A 20,499-nucleotide genomic window follows, 5' to 3' on the forward strand; every position below is an offset into this window, starting at 1 on the left:
TACAGTTATCACACTTGGTCCTTTTCAGACAATTCTTGTGAACTCAGTGCGGTTCACCACATTTCTTGTGCAGTGTGAACACTCAAAAGGAACTCAGACCCCACAAAAGAGCCCCGAAGCAAACCGAACAGAGACCGAGAGAGGTGGTCTGCTTTCGGCTGGTGTAAATCCTGCTGTCTGGATCCTTTCTTTAGGATAATGTCAATGCAAAGCTCCCCAGGTTCACTTGTCATTTTTCCCGCACCACACATCAAATCCTATTTTGATTTGTCACATCCGCCGAACACAACAGGTGTAGACTTAACGGTTAAATGCTTTACCTACCAGCCCTTAACCAACAATGCAAGAAACAGTTTACAAAATAAACTAAAGTAAAATAAAAAGTAACACAATTAAATATAAATACCGAGGCTATATACAGGGGATACTGGTACAGAGTCTGGGTGGGGGGACAGGTTCGTCGAGGTCATTTGTACATGGGGGTAAAGTGATAATAAACAGCGAGTAGCAGCAGAGTAAAATCAAAGGGAGGGGGAGTATACATCAATGTAAATAGTCCAGGTGGTCATTGTATTCATTGCTCAGCAGTCTCATGGCTTGGGGGCAGATGCTGTTAAGGAGTATTTTGGACTCCGGGACCGAATGCCGTGCAGTAGCAGAGAGAACAGGCTATGACTTGGGTGACTGGGGTCTTTGACAATTTTTTGGGCTTTCCTCTGACACTGTCTATATAGGTCCTGGACGACAGGAAGCTTGGCCCCAGTGATGTATTGGGCTGTGCGAACTACCCTCTAACGCCTTACAGTCGGATGCCGAGCAGCTGCCGTACCAGGTGGTGATGCAACAGGATGCTGTTGATGGTGCAGCTGTAGAACTTTTTGAGGATCTGGGGACCCAAATACTTTCAGTCTCCTGAGGGGAAAATGAGTGGTCGTGCCCTCTTCATGACTGTCTTGGTGTTTGGACCATGATACAGTAGTTTGATGGTGATGTGGACACAAAGGAACTTGAAACTCTCGACCCGCTCCACTACAGCCCTGTTGATGTTAATGGGGGCCTGTTCGGCACTCCTTTTCCTGAAGTCCACAATCAGTCTTGCTCATGTTAAGGGAGAGGTTCTTGTGCCTGGCTCCACACTGACAGGTCTCTGACCTCCTCCCTATAGGCTGTCTCATCGTTGTCTGTGATCAGGCCTACCACTGTTGTGTCGTCAGCAAACTTAATGATGTTGTTGGAGTCATGCTTGGCCACACAGTCGTGGGTGAACAGGGAGTACAGGAGGGGACTAAGCATGCACCCCTGAGGGGCCCCTGTGTTGAGGATCAGCGTGGCAGATATGTTGTTGCCTACCCTTACCACCTGGGGGTGGCCCACCAGGAAGTCCAAGATCCAGTTACAAAGGGAGGTGTTTAGTCCCAGGGTCCTTAGCTTAGTGATGAGCTTTGAGGGCACTATGGTGTTGAACGCTGAGCTGTAGTCAATGAATAGCATTCTCACATAGGTGTTCCTTTTGTCCAGGTGGGAAATGGCAGTGTGGAGCGGGATTGAGATTGTGTCATTTGTGGATCTGGAGTGGCGGTATGTGAATTGGAGTGGGTCTAGGGTTTTTGGGATGATGGTGTTGATGTGAGCCATGACCAGTCTTTCATTGAACTTCATAGCTACCGAAATGAGCGCTACGGGGCGGTAGTCTTTTAGGAATGTTACCTTAGTGTTCTTGGTCTGCTTGAAACACGTAGGTAGAAGTTGAAAATGTCAGTGAAGACACTTGTCAGTTGGTCCGCGAATGCTCTGAGTACATGTCCTGGTAATCCGTCTGGCCCCGTGCCTTGTGGATGTTGACCTGTCGAAAGGTCTTGCTCACATCGGCTATGGAGAGCGTGATCACACAGTCGTCCGGAACAGCTGGTGCTCTCATGCATGCTTCAGCATTGCTTGCCTCGAAGTGAGCATAAAAGGCATTTAGCCCACTAGACTACTGCAACACCATTTCCCCTGCAATAAATAGCCCTTACAGAGCCTGTAAGTGTGTTGGGTCATTGTCCTGTTGAAAAACAAATTATAGTTCCACTAAGCACAAACCAGATGGGATGGCGTATCACTGCAGAATGATTTGGTAGCCATGCTGGTTAAGTGTGCCTTGAATTCTAAATAAATCACTGACAGTGTCACCAACTTTGAACTCATAAGACCAAAGGACAGATGTCCACCAGTCTAATGTCCATTGCTCGTGTTTCTTGGCCCAAGCAAGTCTCTTCTTCTTATTGGTGTCCTTTAGTAGTGGTTTCTTTGCAGCAATTTAACCATGAAGGCCTGATTAACACAGTCTCCTCTGAACAGTTGATGTTGAGATGAGTCTGTTACTTGAACTCTGTGAAGCATTTATTTGGGCAGCAATCTGAGATGCTGTTAACTCTAATGAACTTATCCTCAGCAGCAGAGGTAACTCAGTCCTCATGAGAGCTAGTTTCATCATAGCGCTTGATGGTTCTTGCAACTGCACTTGAAGAGTTCTTGAAATGTTCCCGATTGACGGACCTTCATGTCTTAAAGCAATGATGGACTGTCGTTTCTATTTTGCTTATTTGAGCTGTTCTTGCCATAATATGGACTTGGTCTTTTACCAAATAGGGCTATCTTCTGTATACCACCCCTACCTTGTCACAACACAACTGATTGACTCAAATGCATTAAGAAGGAAAGAAATTCCACATATTATCTTTTAAAAAGGCACACCTGTTAATTGAAATGCACCTGTTTATTGAAATGCATTCCAGGTGACTACCTCATGAAGATGGTTGAGTAAATGCCAAGAGTGTGCAAAGCTGTCATCAAGGCAAAGGGAGGCTACTTTGAAGAATCTCAATTATAAAATATATTTAGATTTGTTCAACACTTTTTTGGTAGTTTTTTTTCATAGTTTTTGATGTTTTCACTATTATTCTACAATGTAGAAAATAGTAAAAATAAAGAAAAACCCTGGAATGAGTAGGTGTGTCCAAACTTTTGACTGGTATGGTATATTGTCAGGGTTAAGGCTAGCGACGTGTTCAGCAGTTTACTGAACCAAAGACTCACAACCACTATTGAATTAATGGAAGTGCCGCACTGCCTGCCCTGGAAATACTAGTGACTCAACACACACACGCAAACACACACACACACACACACACACACACACACACACACACACACACACACACACACACACACACACACACACACACACACACACACACACACACACACACACACACACACACACACACACACACACACACACACACACACACACACACACACACACGCACGCACACACATACACACATACATACATACCCACACACACAGACCAAGGGAGGAAAGGAACCTGCTTAGTCATCCCAGTGATGTAACAGCACTCTGGCAGCTCTGGAGGAAGTCTGTAGACTGAGTCTCAATACACTCAAATGGCTTCCTGCTTTCATCTCCTTTCCTTCACTGTGGTCTGTGGCATTGACATACTGTAGGCTGGGTCTCAATACAGTGACGTGACTTACTTTCCTTGTCTACTTTCCTTCATAATGGGTCGTAGGAGGAAAGCAGTGGCATTTATTTTTATTTTTAAAGGTGGATCAGCTTAATATTGCGGAAAGAATATTGGTTCCATCAATGTAATTGTCTGCATCATTTCCAATCCACCATATATTTTTGGGGTAAATATATATATCCACATACATACACGCATGCATACATATACACATATATACATACACATACCTATATAGACATACATACTTTTTAAAAGAATATACCTTTATTATTATTCCCCGCAAACCCTACCGCCAATCTCCCAATTGGAGTAAACTAATAAACACTTCTACATTTACCTTCAGTTTATACATCTTATACACATTTTACAGACACAGTCTACTTTACAATAGTTCTCTCTTGTTTGTTCTTAGTCCTTCCTCTATTTCTGATGTCCATCCAGTTTGATTTATATTTGTAACTGTGCTATTTCACAACATTTCTGAACCTATATACATTTTCCAGTATATATATTACAGTATATACATTACATTATATACATTACATATATACAAACCAGGTTTTACATTGGTTATCTTGCTATTAGTCCCTCCCTTCAGCTCCATTCAACCTCTCCCATCTATCTCTTAACATCATCCATTTCGGATTTCTATTTGCCATATATTTTTCAACTGTGCTGTGATGCTTCACTAACAACTTGAACCTTTCTATTCTCATAGCTTCTGCAGATTGTAAAATAATGATTATATTATTGATAGATTGACTATGGCTTTTCAAATCACCCAGTATTACTATCTGTAGTGTTAGTTCTAGGCAAATGTTGCAATTCTTCAGCCATTCCTGGACCTGTGATCAAAGACGAGCTACATATAGACAATACCAAAATAAATGATCTAATGACTCCTGCCTCCTCACAGCAAAATCTGGAAAGCTGTGGCATTACCAGGGTTCACGTTAGAGTTTTTTAAAAATCTGCATTTTCAAGACGCAGACCATAAAAACGATGTTATAAACCATTTCACCTGCGTTTTATAATGAAAGTCAACAGTGTTTTTATTTATTTAATAGTGATCAGGGGCATGCAACTGTAGTTTTCCTTCACAGAAAATACATTAGTGCAATGTAACGGCGTTCTTCGTTTGTAGAAAGAGAGTCGGACCGAAATGCAGCGTGGTGGTTACTCATAACTTTAATGAAAAAAGTGACACATGAAATAACTATACAAATACAAAAACAACAAACGGAACGTGAAACCTAATTACAGCCTATCTGGTGAAACTACACAGAGACAGGAACAATCACCCACGAAATACACAATGAAACCCAGGCTACCTAAATATGGTTCCCCATCAGAGACAACAAGAATCACCTGACTCTGATTGAGAACCGCCTCAGGCAGCCAAGCCTATACTAGACACACCCCTAATCAACCACAATCCCAATGCCTACAAAAACCCCAATACGACAATACAATAAACCCATGTCACACCCTGGCCTGAACAAATAATTAAAGAAAACACAAAATACTAAGACCAAGGCGTGACATGCACCACATAAAATAGCTTCATTTTCAGAAATGCAATGCTATTTGGCTAGCTTGGTATTTTCTGCAAAAACAATGCATGGCTGTCATATTTTATGACGCATGGCCATGATATTTCTAATATATATCACAGGAGGAATGGAGCCAGTTACATTTGCTAATGTTTCCCTTTTTTGTCTGCATTTTACCGAAGAAAAATAGGATTCAGAGAAAATTACAGGAGAAAAGTAGGATTTACAGAGAAAATTACAGGATACAAGTAGGATTCACAGAGGAAATTACAGGAGAAAAGTAGAATTTACAGAGGAAATTACAGGACAAAAATAGGATTCACAGAGAAAAGTACAGGAGAAAAATAGGATTCACAGAGAAAAGTACAGGAGAAAAGTAGAATTCACAGAGAAAAGTACAGGAGAAAAGTAGGATTCACAGAGAAAAGTACAGGAGAAAATTAGGATTCACAGAGAAAATTACAGGATAAAAGTAGGATTTACAGAGAAAATTACAGGATAAAAGTAGGATTCACAGAGAAAAGTACAGGAGAAAAGTAGGATTCACAGAGAAAATTACAGGAGAAAAATAGGATTCACAGAGAAAAGTACAGGATAAAAGTAGGATTCACAGAGAAAATTACAGGATAAAAGTAGCTACACATCAGTCAGAGCACTGTTTGCTGATAGAATGTACATTTGTGAATTCTCATCTGAGTGGAGAAGTGCAACCGAAGCATAAAATGTATCTGATGCTGGGTAGAAATTACAATAAGATGCATTTTAGATCTGTGTTTACAAAACACAGCAAGATATTTCTTATACGTTAAATACCTGATCACTATAACATACTGTAGGTTAGCATCACACAGCGGTCATCTGTCCAGAAATAATGAAATTGCTGACATTCTCATTCAAAAAATGGCTTGTACAGGTCAGAGGAAATGTTGGTGGCTTCATGAGAACGGTATGTAGTGTAGTGTGTGTAGTGTGTGTGTGTGTGTGTGTGTGTGTGTGTGTGTGTGTGTGTGTGTGTGTGTGTGTGTGTGTGTGTGTGTGTGTGTGTGTGTGTGTGTGTGTGTGTGTGTGTGTGTGTGTGTGTGTGTGTGTGTGTCTCTCTCTGTGTGTGTGTTTTTTGTGTGTGTGTGTGTGTGTGTGTGTGTGTGTGTGTGTGTGTGTGTGTGTGTGTGTGTGTGTGTGTGTGTGTGTGTGTGTGTGTGTCGTATGTGTGTGTGTGTGTGTGTGTATTGTATGACATCCCAGAGACATTTACTACATGTTATTGCTCAATAACCACACCCCCCCCCCATCTCTGTCTGTATGTGACCAGGCAGTCATGTCACCCGTGATAAAAGTCAGCATTCGACGTCAGGTGATGATGTGGAAACTGGCCACTAGGGGCAATAGTGAGCGCTGTTAACTTCAAGTTTCAGTTTTGCCAGCGTGTCGTGGACGGGGATGGCGGATGTGCGTAAACAAGTTCAAAATCCAAAATTACATTTTAGCTTTAAGACTATTCCAAAACTTAACCCTTACCTTAACCATTCAGAGATAATGCCTAACCTTAAAATTCAAAATTAATGCCTAAACTCAACCTTAAACACTTCAGAATTTGACGTTTGCAACAACTTCAAAATTTGACATTTGAGGAACATGGATGAACGTCTAATTCTGATGTGAGACTAGTTGGTACAGGAGCATTTTATTACATTACCTTTACTGCTGGCCAGATGCTTCCATTCAGGATAAATGGCAGGCTTTCATATGATGTAGTCAGGTTATGGAAGTAATAAGAGAGTCACTTCTCCCATAGAGACACCCCTGACCTCCAGACCATAAAACACACACAGCTGAGGCTGGCTGGGATAGAGCAAGCAGGCTGGCAGGGAAAGAGCAAGCAGGCAGGCTGGGATAGAGCAAGCAGGCAGGCTGGGATAGAGCAAGCAGGCAGGGATAGAGCAAGCAGGCAGGCTGGGATAGAGCAAACAGGCTGGCAGGGATAGAGCAAGCAGGCAGGGATAGAGCAAGCAGGCAGGCTGGGATAGAGCAAGCAGGCAGGCTGGGATAGAGCAAACAGGCTGGCAGGGATAGAGCAAGCAGGCAGGCTGGGATAGAGCAAACAGGCTGGCAGGGATAGAGCAAGCAGGCTGGCAGGGATAGAGCAAGCAGGCAGGCTGGGATAGAGCAAACAGGCTGGCAGGGATAGAGCAAGCAGGCTGGCAGGGAAAGAGCAAGCAGGCTGGCAGGGATAGAGAAAGCAGGCTGGCAGGGATAGAGCAAGCAGGCAGGCAGGGATTGAGCAAGCAGGCAGGCTGGGATAGAGCAAGCAGGCTGGCAGGGATAGAGCAAGCAGGCAGGCTGGGATAGAGCAAGCAGGCAGGCTGGGATATAGCAAGCATGCAGGCTGGGATAGAGCTAACTGAGAATAAGGTAGCATTCGATTGGAAACTGTAAGCAGATGTTATATAACGCTATGATGTTGTTATTTACATTTTTTATTTATTTTTATATTGCCTAAACACACAGACGCGCACACACGCACACACACACGAACACACACACACACACACACACACACACACACACACACACACACACACACACACACACACACACACACACACACACACACACACACACACACACACACACACACACACACACACACACACACACACACACACACACACACACAGGGAGAGACACCTGAGCCAATCAGATTCCTGGAGTCTAAGGGGAGGCAATAAGGGAGCTCTCTCTACCTGTTAAATATTCACGCTGGGGTTAGCACTGCGGGATTGTGGGAACGTGTTAGTGTGGTGTTTGATTGATGGACAGTCAGAATGTCGACACTGTCTGTCAAATGCTCTTTTTTTTTTACTTCAACACAGCTGGCATTAGTCTCCCACTTGCGTCAGCTTCCATTCTCTGCACATTATATCCACCACGTACATACATTCTCAGAGTATTCATAGCAGGGAAACACACAGGCAGAACACTGATAGACACAGGATCATTTGAGAGGTGGTGAATTCATTCAGTGGGAGACACATGCATGGACTACAGAGGTGGCGGGTGTGTTTAAAGGAGAGAAAACAATAGAGGTTAAAGCTCTCATTTACATATATATATATAGCAAGAGAAAGTGAGCAAGAGAGAGAGAGCAAGAGAGAGCAAGAGAGAGAGAAAGATCTACAGTTGAAGTCGGAAGTTTACATATAGCTTAGCCAAATACATTTACACTCTATTAGAATTTGGTAGCATTGCCTTTAAATTGTTTAACTTGGGTCAAACATTTCGGGTAGCTTTCCGCAAGCTTCCCACAATAAGTTGGGTGAAATTTGGCCCATTCCTCCTGACAGACAGAGCTGGTGTAACTGAGTCGGGTTTGTATGCCTCCTTGCCCACACACACTTTTTTCAGGGGGAGGCTTGCAAGCCGAAGAACACCATCCCAACCCGTGAAGCACTGGGGTAGCAGCATCATGTTGTGGGGGTGCTTTGCTGCAGGAGGGACTGGTGCACTTCACAAAAAAGATGGCATCATGAGGTAGGAAAATTATGTGGATATTTTAAAGCAACATGTCAAGACATCAGTCAGGAAGTTAAAGCTTGTTCGTAAATGGGTCTTCCAAATAGACAATGACCCCAATATAAAGTGATGGAGAGAGAGAGAGAGAGAGGGGGGGGATGGAGGGAGAGAGAGAGAACATGAATGTTATGTAATCACCTTCACACACTGATAGGAAAAGTTAGGTTTCAGATGGCTAAGGACAAAGGGGCTAACACACAAACACACCCACGCACACACGCACACATACACACACACTAAACACTTCAATTATCCTGTGCACATCCATATCTTCTTCCAGGGAATAACAGCTGGAAGGGTTTAATGCAAAGCTGTACTTTCTCCACTGAAGGATTGATCTATGTTTAGATATAGCCAACTCAATATTGCAGCATAACTCCAAAGCAAAATAATATAGTAGGACTATATACGCTGCAGATAGACGATTCTATCCCCATTATAATCTTCTACGCTAACAGTCAAACTTTAAGTGATAATTGAAATTCTGAGCAGGCTTTTATTATACAATATTGTCACACCCTGATCTGTTTCACCTGTCCTTGTGATTGACTCCACCCCTCCAGGTGTTGCTTGTTTTCCCCAGTGTATTTATCCCTGTGTTTCCTGTCTCTCTGTGCCAGTTCGTCTTGTATGTCCAAGTCAACCAGCGTGTTTTTCCCGTGCTACTGCCTGTTCTATTCTTTTTTTGCAAGTCCTTCCGGTTTTGATCCTTGCCTGTTTCTGGACTCTGTACCCACCCGCCTAACCATTCTGCCTGCCTTGACCTCAAGCCTGCATGCCACTCTGTACCTCCTGGACTCTGAACTGGTTTTGACCTTTTGCCTGTCCATGACCATTCTCTTGCCTACTCCTTTTTGGATCAATAAATATCTAAGTCGCCAACCATCTGCCTCCTGTGTCTGTATCTGGGTCTCGTCTTGTAGCTTGATAAATGACGATCATCGTCAATCACTGAGCAAAACCTGATGGTTGGAGCTTGACCAAGAACCTGAGAGATCTAGAGTTCCTCTGTGGAGATTGGAGAACCTTCCAGAAGGACAACCATCTATGCAGTACTCCACCAATCAGGCCTTTGTGGTGGAGTGGCTAGGCGGAAGTCACTCCTCAGTAAAAGTCACGACAGCCCACACGGATTTTGCCGAAAGGCACCTAAAGTCTCAGACAATGAGAAACAAGATTCCCTGGTCTGATGAAACCAAGATTGAACTCTTTGGCCTGAATACTAAGTGTCACGTCTGGAGGAAACCTGGCACCATGGTTGTGGCAACATCATGATGTAGGGATGTTTTTCAGCAGCAGGGACTGGGAGACTAGTCAGGATCAGGGCAAAGATGAACGGAGCAAAGTACAGAGAGAACCTTGATAAAAACTTGCTCCAGAGCACTCAGGATCTTGCAAACGTTCACCTTCCAACAGGATAACGACCCTAAGCACACAGCCAAGACAACGTAGGAGTGGCTTCAAGACATGTCTCTGAATCTCCTTGAGTGGCCCAGCCAGAGCCCGGACTTGAACCAGATCAAACATCTCTAGAGAGACCTGAAAATAGCTGTGCAGCGACCCTCCCCATCCAACCTGACAGAGCTTGAGAGCATCTGCATAGAAGAATGGGAGAAACTCACCAAATACAGGTGTGTCACGGCCAAGTGTCACGGCTGTTGAAGGATTAGGACCAAGGTTGTGAGCTTACATTTTCCTTTTTATTTGATAAAAGACGCCGAACAAAACAATAATGTGACAGTACCCCCTCCCAAAGGGGCCCCGGACTGGGCACCCTCGTTGCTGCGGGCCCCGGACTGGGCACCCTCGTTACTGTGGGCCCCGGACTGGGCACCCTCGTTGCTGTGGGCCTCGGACTGGGCACCCTCGTTGCTGTGGGCCTCGGACTGGGCACCCTCATTGCGGGCTCTGGACTGGGGAGTGTCGCTGGGGGCTCTGGACTGTAGGCCGTCGCTGGAGGCCTCGTGCCATGGATCATCACTGGAGGCTTCGTGCCATGGATCATAACTGGAGGCTTCGTGCCATGGATCATCACTGGAGGCTTAGTTCTGGGTGCAGGCACAGGACTCACCAGGCTGGAGGGACATACAGGAGGCATTGTCCTTGGCCAAGGCACCGGATACACTGGGTCGTGGAGGCGCACTGGAGGTCTCGAGCTAAGAGCCTGCACAACCCGTCCTGGCTGGATGGTGGCTTAGGCCGAGCACGTGCGGGGCGCAGGACGCACTGGGCTGTGCAGACGCACTGGAGACACCGTGCGCAGGGCCGGCGCAGGATATCCTAGGCCATAGAGATGTAATGGAGGTCTGGAGAGCAAGGCTGGCACAGTCCGTCCTGGCTGGATGCTCACCCTAGCCCTGCAGATGCGGGGAGCTGGGATATAGGGCACCGAGCTAAGAACGCGTAATGGAGACACTGTGCGCTCCACTGCATAACACGGTGCCTGACCAGTACGACGCCCGCCAAGGTAAGCACGGGGAGTTGGCTCAGGTCTCCAACCTGACTCTGCCACACTCCCCGTGGGGCTGCCTCTCGGGCTTCCTTGCCAGCTGTGTTCCCTCATAGCGTCGCCTCTCAGCTTTAGCTGCTTCCAGTTCCTCCCGTGGACGGCAATACTCCCAGCCTGCCTCCAGGGTCCTTTCCCATCCAGGATTTCCTCCCATGTCCAGGAGTCCATTACACGCTGCTCCTTCTTACCACGCTGCTTGGTCCGTTGGTGGTGGGAAGTTCTGTCACGGCTGTTGAAGGATTAGGGCCAAGGCACAGCGTGGTGAGCGTACATTTTACTTTTTATTTGATAAAAGACACCGAACAAAACAATACACACTACAAAACATACGGTGAAGCTAAAAGCTATGTGCCCTAAACAAAGACAACTTCCCACAAAGAAAGAAGGGAAAACGGGCTACCTAAGTAGGGTTCCCAATCAGAGACAACAATAGACAGCTGTCCCTGATTGAGAACCATACCTGGCCAAAACATAGAAATACAAAAATCATAGATTACAAAACATAGAATGCCCACCCCAAATCACACCCTGACCAAACCAAATAGAGACATAAAAAGGCTCTCTAAGGTCAGGGTGTGACACCAAGCTTGTAGCATCATAATCAAGAAGACTCCCTGCCAAAGGTGCTTCAACAACGTACTTGTCACACCCAGACCATAGTTTGCTTTGTATGTTTCTATGTTTTGGTTGGTCAGGGTGTGATCTGAGTGGGCATTCTATGTTGGATGTCTTGTTTGTCTATTTCTATGTTTGGCCTGATATGGTTCTCAATCAGAGGCAGGTGTTAGTCATTGTCTCTGATTGGGAACCATATTTAGGTAGCCTGGGTTTCACTGTGTGTTTGTGGGTGATTGTTCCTGTCTCTGTGTTTTGCACCAGATAGGGCTGTTTTTGGTTTTCCACGTTTATTGTTTTTGTTAGTTTATTCATGTCTAGTGTTTTTATTAAAGAACATGAATAACCACCACGCTGCGTTTTGATCCGCCTCTACTTCACCAAAAGAAAACCGTTACAGAATCACCCACCACAACAGGACCAAGCAGCGTGGTAACGGGCAACAGCAGGAGAAGCAGCAATGTCTGGACTATACTACTTGGGAGGAAATAGACAGGTGGGCGGTCGACCCAGGAGGAGTGCCGGAGCCCGCCTGGGATTCGCTGGAGCAGTGCGAGGAGGGGTATATGCTGTGATGGCACACTGTGATATTTCAGCCAATAGATATGGGAGTTTATCAAAATTTGATATGTTTTAATTCTTTGTGCGTCTGTGTAATCTGAGGGAAATGTGTGTCTCTAATATGATCATACATTTGGCAGGCAAGGAAGTGCAGCTCAGTTTCCAGCTCATTTTGTGGGCAGTGTGCACATAGCTTGTCATCTCTTGAGAACTATCATGGCAATGCTCACTGAGTCTGTACAAAGTCAAAGCTTTCCCTAAGTTTGGATCAGTCACAGTGGTCAGGTATTCTGCCACTGTGTACTCTGTGGTTAGGGCCAAATGGCATTCTAGTTTGCTTAGTTTTTGTGTTAATTCTTTCCAATGTGTCAAGTAATTATCTCTTTGTTTTCTAATGATTTGGTTGGGTCTAATTGTGTTGCTGTCCTGGGGCTCTGTGGGGTCTGTTTGTGTTTGTGAACAGAGCCCCAGGACCAGCTTGCTTAGGGAACTTTTCCAGGTTCATCTCTCTGTATGTAGGTGATGGTTTTGTTGTGGAACGTTTGGGAATCGCTTCCTTTTACGTGGTTGTAAAATTTAACGGCTCTTTTTTTGGATTGTGATAATTAGTGGGTATCGTCCTAATTCTGCTCTTCATGCATATTATTTGGTGTTTTACGTTGTACACAGAGCATACTTTTGCAGAATGATGCATGCAGTCTAAATTTGGTGTATTGAATTTTATGTTCATTTTGATGGTATAGAAGGCCCTTCTTGCCTTGTGTATCAGATTGTTTACAGCTTTGTGGAAGTTACCTGTGGCGCTGATGTTAAGACCGAGGTACGTATTGTCATATTCTCCACCCGGCACAGCCAGAGGACTGGCCACCCCTCATTGCCTGGTTCCTGTCTAGGTTTTTTCCTAGGTTCTGGCCTTTCTAGGAAGTTTTTCCTAGTCACCGTGCTTCTACACCTGCATTGCTTGCTGTTTGGGGTTTTAGGCTGGGTTTCTGTACAGCACTTTGTGACCGCTGATGTAAGAAGGGCATCATAAATACATTTGATTGATTGATTGTTTTTTGTGTGCTCCAGGGCAATGGTATCTAGATGGAATTTGTATTTGTGGTCATAGCACCTGGACCTTTTTTGGAACACCATTATTTTTGTCATACTGAGATTTACTGTCCCAGGTCTGACAGAATCTGTGCAGAAGATCTAGGTGCTGGTGTAGGCCCTCCTTGGTTGGGGACAGAAGCACAAGTGACATAAGGGATCATACATAGGCTTTCACCTGGATTCACCTGGTCAGTCTATGTCATGGAAAGAGTAGCTGTTCCTAATGTTTTATACATGTCTCTCTCGCTCTCTCACTTTCCCTATTTTCTCACCCTCTTTCTCTCTCTCCCTCTCTCACTCTTTATCTTTTCCTAGCACAGCTGTTTGGATGAAGTGTTTGGGTCATGTATGATAAAATTTGCGAAGCGTACCCTTGATTTGATTAGGGTACTGGATAACTCTTGAATCCTTCCATGCACGACATTTGAACACACCAAGCCTGAGGCTGTTTAACACTTTAAAACATTGGAGAACATGCTTTGAATGTCATAATGCAGGTTATCTGCTTGTCCAGCGTCATACACCTACACGTACAGTACTGTAGAGAACAGTGTACTGTAGAGAACAGTGTACTGTAGAGAACAGTGTACTGTAGAGAACAGTGTACTGTAGAGAATAGTGTTCTGTAGAGAATAGAGTATAGAACAGTGTCAGTGTTCTAGCCTTAGAAATTATGTTTTTAGTCTAAGAGAGGGAAAGAGTGAAGGAGAGGAGTAAATGAGAGCAGAGTGACGGAGAGAGGAGTAAATGAGATCCGAGTGACGGAGAGAGGGAGGGAGAGAGGAGTAAATGAGCGCATGAGTGAAGGAGAGAGGAGTAAATGAGAGCAGAGTGACGGAGAGAGGAGTAAATGAGAGCAGAGTGACGGAGAGAGGGAGGGAGAGAGGAGTAAATGAGAGCAGAGTGACGGAGAGAGGGAGGGAGAGAGTACTATGATGCCTACAGGCATATGAGAAACATCCACTTCAGACGCTCAGACAGAACGACAAAAACACAACCATTAAGATTCTGACTCTACCAGAGAATGGAGGGGGGAAGAGATAGTGGGAGTGAGGGAGTGCAAGTAAGAAAGTGTGAAAAAGAGACTCAGCCATCAATATCACAGATCTTCAATTGAATGTAGTGATTGTAAGGGAGCATGTTGCATGCAAGAGTAAATCATTATTCATTTCCTCTCTTACCCTACCCAGTGTTTCTACTATCTCCTGCCTTACTGTATCAATAGTATCACTACTGTATCTAAAGTCTTACTGTATCTATAGTATCACTACTGTATCTAAAGTCTTACTGTATCTATAGTATCACTACTGTCTCTAATGTCTTACTGTATCTATAGTATCACTACTGTATCAATATAATCACTAGTGTCTCTAATGTCTCACTACATCTATAGTATCACTACTGTATCTAATGTCTTACTGTATATATAGTATCACTACTGTCTCTAATGTCTTACTGTATCTATAGTATCACTACTGTCTCTAATGTCTTACTGTATATATAGTATCACTACTGTACTCTAGTATCACTACTGTCTCTAATGTCTCACTGTATATCTAGTAACACTTCTGTATCAATGTCTTACTGTATATATAGTATCACTACTGTCTCTAATGTCTTACTGTATCTATAGTATCACTACTGTCTCTAATGTCTTACTGTATATATAGTATCACTACTGTCTCTGTCTTACTGTATATCTAGTATCACTACTGTCTCTAATGTCTTACTGTATCTATAGTATCACTACTGTCTCTAATGTCTTACTGTATCTATAGTATCACTACTGTCTCTAATGTCTTACTGTATCTATAGTATTCTACTGTCTCTAATGTCTTACTGTATCTATAGTATCACTACTGTCTCTAATGTCTTACTGTATCTATAGTATCACTGCTGTCTCTAATGTCTTACTGTATCTATAGTATCACTGCTGTCTCTAATGTCTTACTGTATATCTAGTATCACTACTGTCTCTAATGTCTTACTGTATCTATAGTATCACTACTGTCTCTAATGTCTTACTGTATCTATAGTATCACTGCTGTCTCTAATGTCTTACTGTATATCTAGTAACACTGCTGTCTCTAATGTCTTACTGTATCTATAGTATCACTGCTGTCTCTAATGTCTTACTGTATCTATAGTATCACTGCTGTCTCTAATGTCTTACTGTATCTATAGTATCACTGCTGTCTCTAATGTCTTACTGTATATCTAGTAACACTGCTGTCTCTAATGTCTTACTGTATATCCAGTATTACTACTGTCTCAATTATTTTACTTTATTTCTAATATCCCTACTGTCTCTTAGGTCATACCGTAGCACACAGGAGTAGAGGCCCACGTCCTGCATGTCGGCCGGTCTGAACCAGATGGCGTCCTCCTCCTTGCTCATGCGCACACCGTTGAAGGAGATGGGCTCCTCAAAGTCTCCGTGGCCCAGGCCAGAGCTGCGGTACCACATGAGGCTGAGGCCGACGCTCTGAGCCTGGCTGTAGTTGGCCCTGATGTAGCCGTAGAACAGGGCACACTTCAGCCTCACCGGCTCCCCCTTCAACACACGGTACTTCAGGTAGTCCACCGACCAGTCCGTACAGCCGTCAACTATGGAAGGAAAGAGAGAGACGGCGAGAGATAGAGACAATTAGGATGTGATTATATTCTATTGAGCAGTCCGTACAACCGTCAACTATTGGGGGGGGGGTGGTGTGTATGGTGAAACAGAGTTAAACATGTTTCTTATACCCTGCCATCATTAGTCCCCTCCTCCTTACTCAGTAACCATGGAAACAAAACGTCGGAAACACACTACCCATATTTTGCACTTAGCAAGGGAATTCTACATCTGGGTACACATTTCACCAATGTTTTCACCTCAATGTGAAAACAGTTATACACAGTGACTCAGCCAGAGAGGAAAACAGTTATACACAGTGACTCAGCCAGAGAGGAAAACAGTTATACACAGTGACTCAGCCAGAGAGGAAAACAGTTATACACAGTGACTCAGCCAGCGAGGAAAACAGTTATACACAGTGACTCAGCCAGAGAGGAAAACAGTTATACACAGTGACTCAGCCAGAGAGGAAAACAGTTATACACAGTGACTCAGCCAGAGAGGAAAACAGTTATACACAGTGACTCAGCCAGAGAGGAAAACAGTTATACACAGTGACTCAGCCAGAGAGGAAAACAGTTATACACAGTGACTCAGCCAGAGAGGAAAACAGTTATACACAGTGACTCAGCCAGCGAGGAAAACAGTTATACACAGTGACTCAGCCAGAGAGGAAAACAGTTATACACAGTGACTCAGCCAGAGAGGAAAACAGTTATACACAGTGACTCAGCCAGAGAGGAAAACCGTTATGCACAGTGACTCAGCCAGAGAGGAAAACAGTCAAAAACTCAGTGACTCCTTCAGAGAGGAAAACAGTCATCCACTCAGTGACTCCTTCAGAGAGGAAAACAGTTATACACAGTGACTCAGCCAGAGAGGAAAACAGTTATACACAGTGACTCAGCCAGAGAGGAAAACAGTTATACACAGTGACTCAGCCAGAGAGGAAAACAGTTATACACTCAGTGACTCAGCCAGAGAGGAAAACAGTTATACACAGTGACTCAGCCAGAGAGGAAAACAGTTATACACTCAGTGACTCAGCCAGAGAGGAAAACAGTTATACACAGTGACTCAGCCAGAGAGGAAAACAGTTATACACTCAGTGACTCAGCCAGAGAGGAAAACAGTTATACACAGTGACTCAGCCAGAGAGGAAAACAGTTATACACAGTGACTCAGCCAGAGAGGAAAACCGTTATGCACAGTGACTCAGCCAGAGAGGAAAACAGTTATACACAGTGACTCAGCCAGAGAGGAAAACCGTTATGCACAGTGACTCAGCCAGAGAGGAAAACAGTCAAAAACTCAGTGACTCCTTCAGAGAGGAAAACAGTCATCCACTCAGTGACTCCTTCAGAGAGGAAAACAGTTATACACAGTGACTCAGCCAGAGAGGAAAACAGTTATACACAGTGACTCAGCCAGAGAGGAAAACCGTTATGCACAGTGACTCAGCCAGAGAGGAAAACAGTTATACACAGTGACTCAGCCAGAGAGGAAAACAGTTATACACAGTGACTCAGCCAGAGAGGAAAACAGTTATACACAGTGACTCAGCCAGAGAGGAAAACCGTTATACACAGTGACTCAGCCAGAGAGGAAAACCGTTATGCACAGTGACTCAGCCAGAGAGGAAAACAGTTATACACAGTGACTCAGCCAGAGAGGAAAACAGTTATACACAGTGACTCAGCCAGAGAGGAAAACAGTCAAAAACTCAGTGACTCCTTCAGAGAGGAAAACAGTCATCCACTCAGTGACTCCTTCAGAGAGGAAAACAGTCATCCACTCAGTGACTCCTTCAGAGAGGAAAACAGTCATACACTCAGTGACTCCTTCAGAGAGGAAAACAGTAATACACTCAATGACTCCTTCAGAGAGGAAAACAGTAATACACTCAATGACTCCTTCAGAGAGGAAAACAGTCATACACTCAATGACTCCTTCAGAGAGGAAAACAGTCATACACTCAGTGACTCCTTCAGAGAGGAAAACAGTAATACACTCAGTGACTCCTTCAGAGAGGAAAACAGTAATACACTCAATGACTCCTTCAGAGAGGAAAACAGTAATACACTCAATGACTCCTTCAGAGAGGAAAACAGTCATACACTCAATGACTCCTTCAGAGAGGAAAACAGTCATACACTCAGTGACTCCTTCAGAGAGGAAAACAGTAATACACTCAATGACTCCTTCAGAGAGGAAAACAGTAATACACTCAATGACTCCTTCAGAGAGGAAAACAGTCATACACTCAATGACTCCTTCAGAGAGGAAAACAGTCATACACTCAGTGACTCCTTCAGAGAGGAAAACAGTCATACACTCAGTGACTCCTTCAGAGAGGAAAACAGTCATACACTCAGTGACTCCTTCAGAGAGGAAAACAGTCATACACTCAGTGACTCCTTCAGAGAGGAAAACAGTCATACACTCAGTGACTCCTTCAGAGAGGAAAACAGTCATACACTCAGTGACTCCTTCAGAGAGGAAAACATTCATACACTCAGTGACTCCTTCAGAGAGGAAAACAGTCATACACTCAGTGACTCTTTCAGAGAGGAAAACATTCATACACTCAGTGACTCCTTCAGAGAGGAAAACAGTAATACACTCAGTGACTCCTTCAGAGAGAAAAACAGTCATACACCCAGTGACTCCTTCAGAGAGGAAAACAGTCATACACTCAGTGACTCCTTCAGAGAGGAAAACAGTCATACACTCAGTGACTCCTTCAGAGAGGAAAACAGTCATACACCCAGTGACTCCTTCAGAGAGGAAAACAGTAATACACTCAGTGACTCCTTCAGAGAGGAAAACAGTCATACACTCAGTGACTCCTTCAGAGAGGAAAACAGTCATACACTCAGTGACTCCTTCAGAGAGGAAAACAGTCATACACTCAGTGACTCCTTCAGAGAGGAAAACAGTCATACACTCAGTGACTCCTTCAGAGAGGAAAACAGTCATACACTCAGTGACTCCTTCAGAGAGGAAAACAGTCATACACTCAGTGACTCCTTCAGAGAGGAAAACAGTCATACACACACTGACTCAGCCAGAGAGGAAAACAGTCATACACTCAGTGACTCAGTGACAATTCCAGAGAGGAAAACAGTCAAAAACTCAGTGACTCCTTCAGAGAGGAAAACAGTCATACACTCAATGACTCCTTCAGAGAGGAAAACAGTCATACACTCAGTGACTCCTTCAGAGAGGAAAACAGTAATACACTCAGTGACTCCTTCAGAGAGGAAAACAGTAATACACTCAGTGACTCCTTCAGAGAGGAAAACATTCATACACTCAGTGACTCCTTCAGAGAGGAAAACAGTCATACACTCAGTGACTCCTTCAGAGAGGAAAACAGTCATACACTCAGTGACTCAGTCAGAAAGGAAAACAGTAATACACTCAGTGACTCCTTCAGAGAGGAAAACAGTAATACACTCAGTGACTCCTTCAGAGAGGAAAACAGTAATACACTCAGTGACTCCTTCAGAGAGGAAAACAGTCATACACTCAGTGACTCCTTCAGAGAGGAAAACAGTAATACACTCAGTGACTCCTTCAGAGAGGAAAACAGTAATACACTCAGTGACTCCTTCAGAGAGGAAAACAGTCATACACTTAGTGACTCCTTCAGAGAGGAAAACAGTCATACACTCAGTGACTCCTTCAGAGAGGAAAACAGTCATACACTCAGTGACTCCTTCAGAGAGGAAAACAGGCAGACACTCAGTGACTCCTTCAGAGAGGAAAACAGTCATACACTCAATGACTCCTTCAGAGAGGAAAACAGTCATACACTCAGTGACTCCTTCAGAGAGGAAAACAGTCATACACTCAGTGACTCCTTCAGAGAGGAAACAGTAATACACTCAGTGACTCCTTCAGAGAGGAAAACAGTAATACACTCAGTGACTCATTCAGAGAGGAAAACAGTCATACACTCAATGACTCCTTCAGAGAGGAAAACAGTCATACACTCAGTGACTCCTTCAGAGAGGAAAACAGTCATACACTCAGTGACTCCTTCAGAGAGGAAAACAGTCATACACTCAGTGACTCCTTCAGAGAGGAAAACAGTAATACACTCAGTGACTCCTTCAGAGAGGAAAACAGTCATACACTTAGTGACTCCTTCAGAGAGGAAAACAGTCATACACACACTGACTCAGTCAGAGAGGAAAACATTCATACACTCAGTGACTCCTTCAGAGAGGAAAACAGTCATACACTCAGTGACTCCTTCAGAGAGGAAAACAGTCATACACAAACTGACTCAGTCAGAGAGTAAAACATTCATACACTCAGTGACTCCTTCAGAGAGGAAAACAGTCATACACTCAGTGACTCAGTCAGAGAGGAAAACAGTCATACACTCAGTGACTCCTTCAGAGAGGAAAACAGTCATACACTCAGTGACTCCTTC

At 44.1% G+C, this 20,499-nt stretch overlaps 1 protein-coding gene across 7 annotated transcripts in view; it reads right to left on the reverse strand.

The window, feature by feature from the left end:
* The window catches only part of LOC118366765 (interleukin-1 receptor accessory protein-like 1-B), a 580,901-nt gene that overhangs the window by 331,823 nt on the left and 228,579 nt on the right, over positions 1-20,499 (reverse strand). For all 7 annotated transcript variants that reach the window (XM_052493220.1, XM_052493224.1, XM_052493222.1 and 4 more), the window contains exon 3: positions 15,757-16,042. In XM_052493220.1, coding sequence (XP_052349180.1) covers positions 15,757-16,042 — 286 coding nt within the window. The remainder of the gene's footprint in view (positions 1-15,756; positions 16,043-20,499) is intronic.

This window comes from Oncorhynchus keta, chromosome 34 (genome assembly GCF_023373465.1).
Source record: "Oncorhynchus keta strain PuntledgeMale-10-30-2019 chromosome 34, Oket_V2, whole genome shotgun sequence".
In the NCBI taxonomy this organism is placed as follows: domain Eukaryota; kingdom Metazoa; phylum Chordata; class Actinopteri; order Salmoniformes; family Salmonidae; genus Oncorhynchus; species Oncorhynchus keta.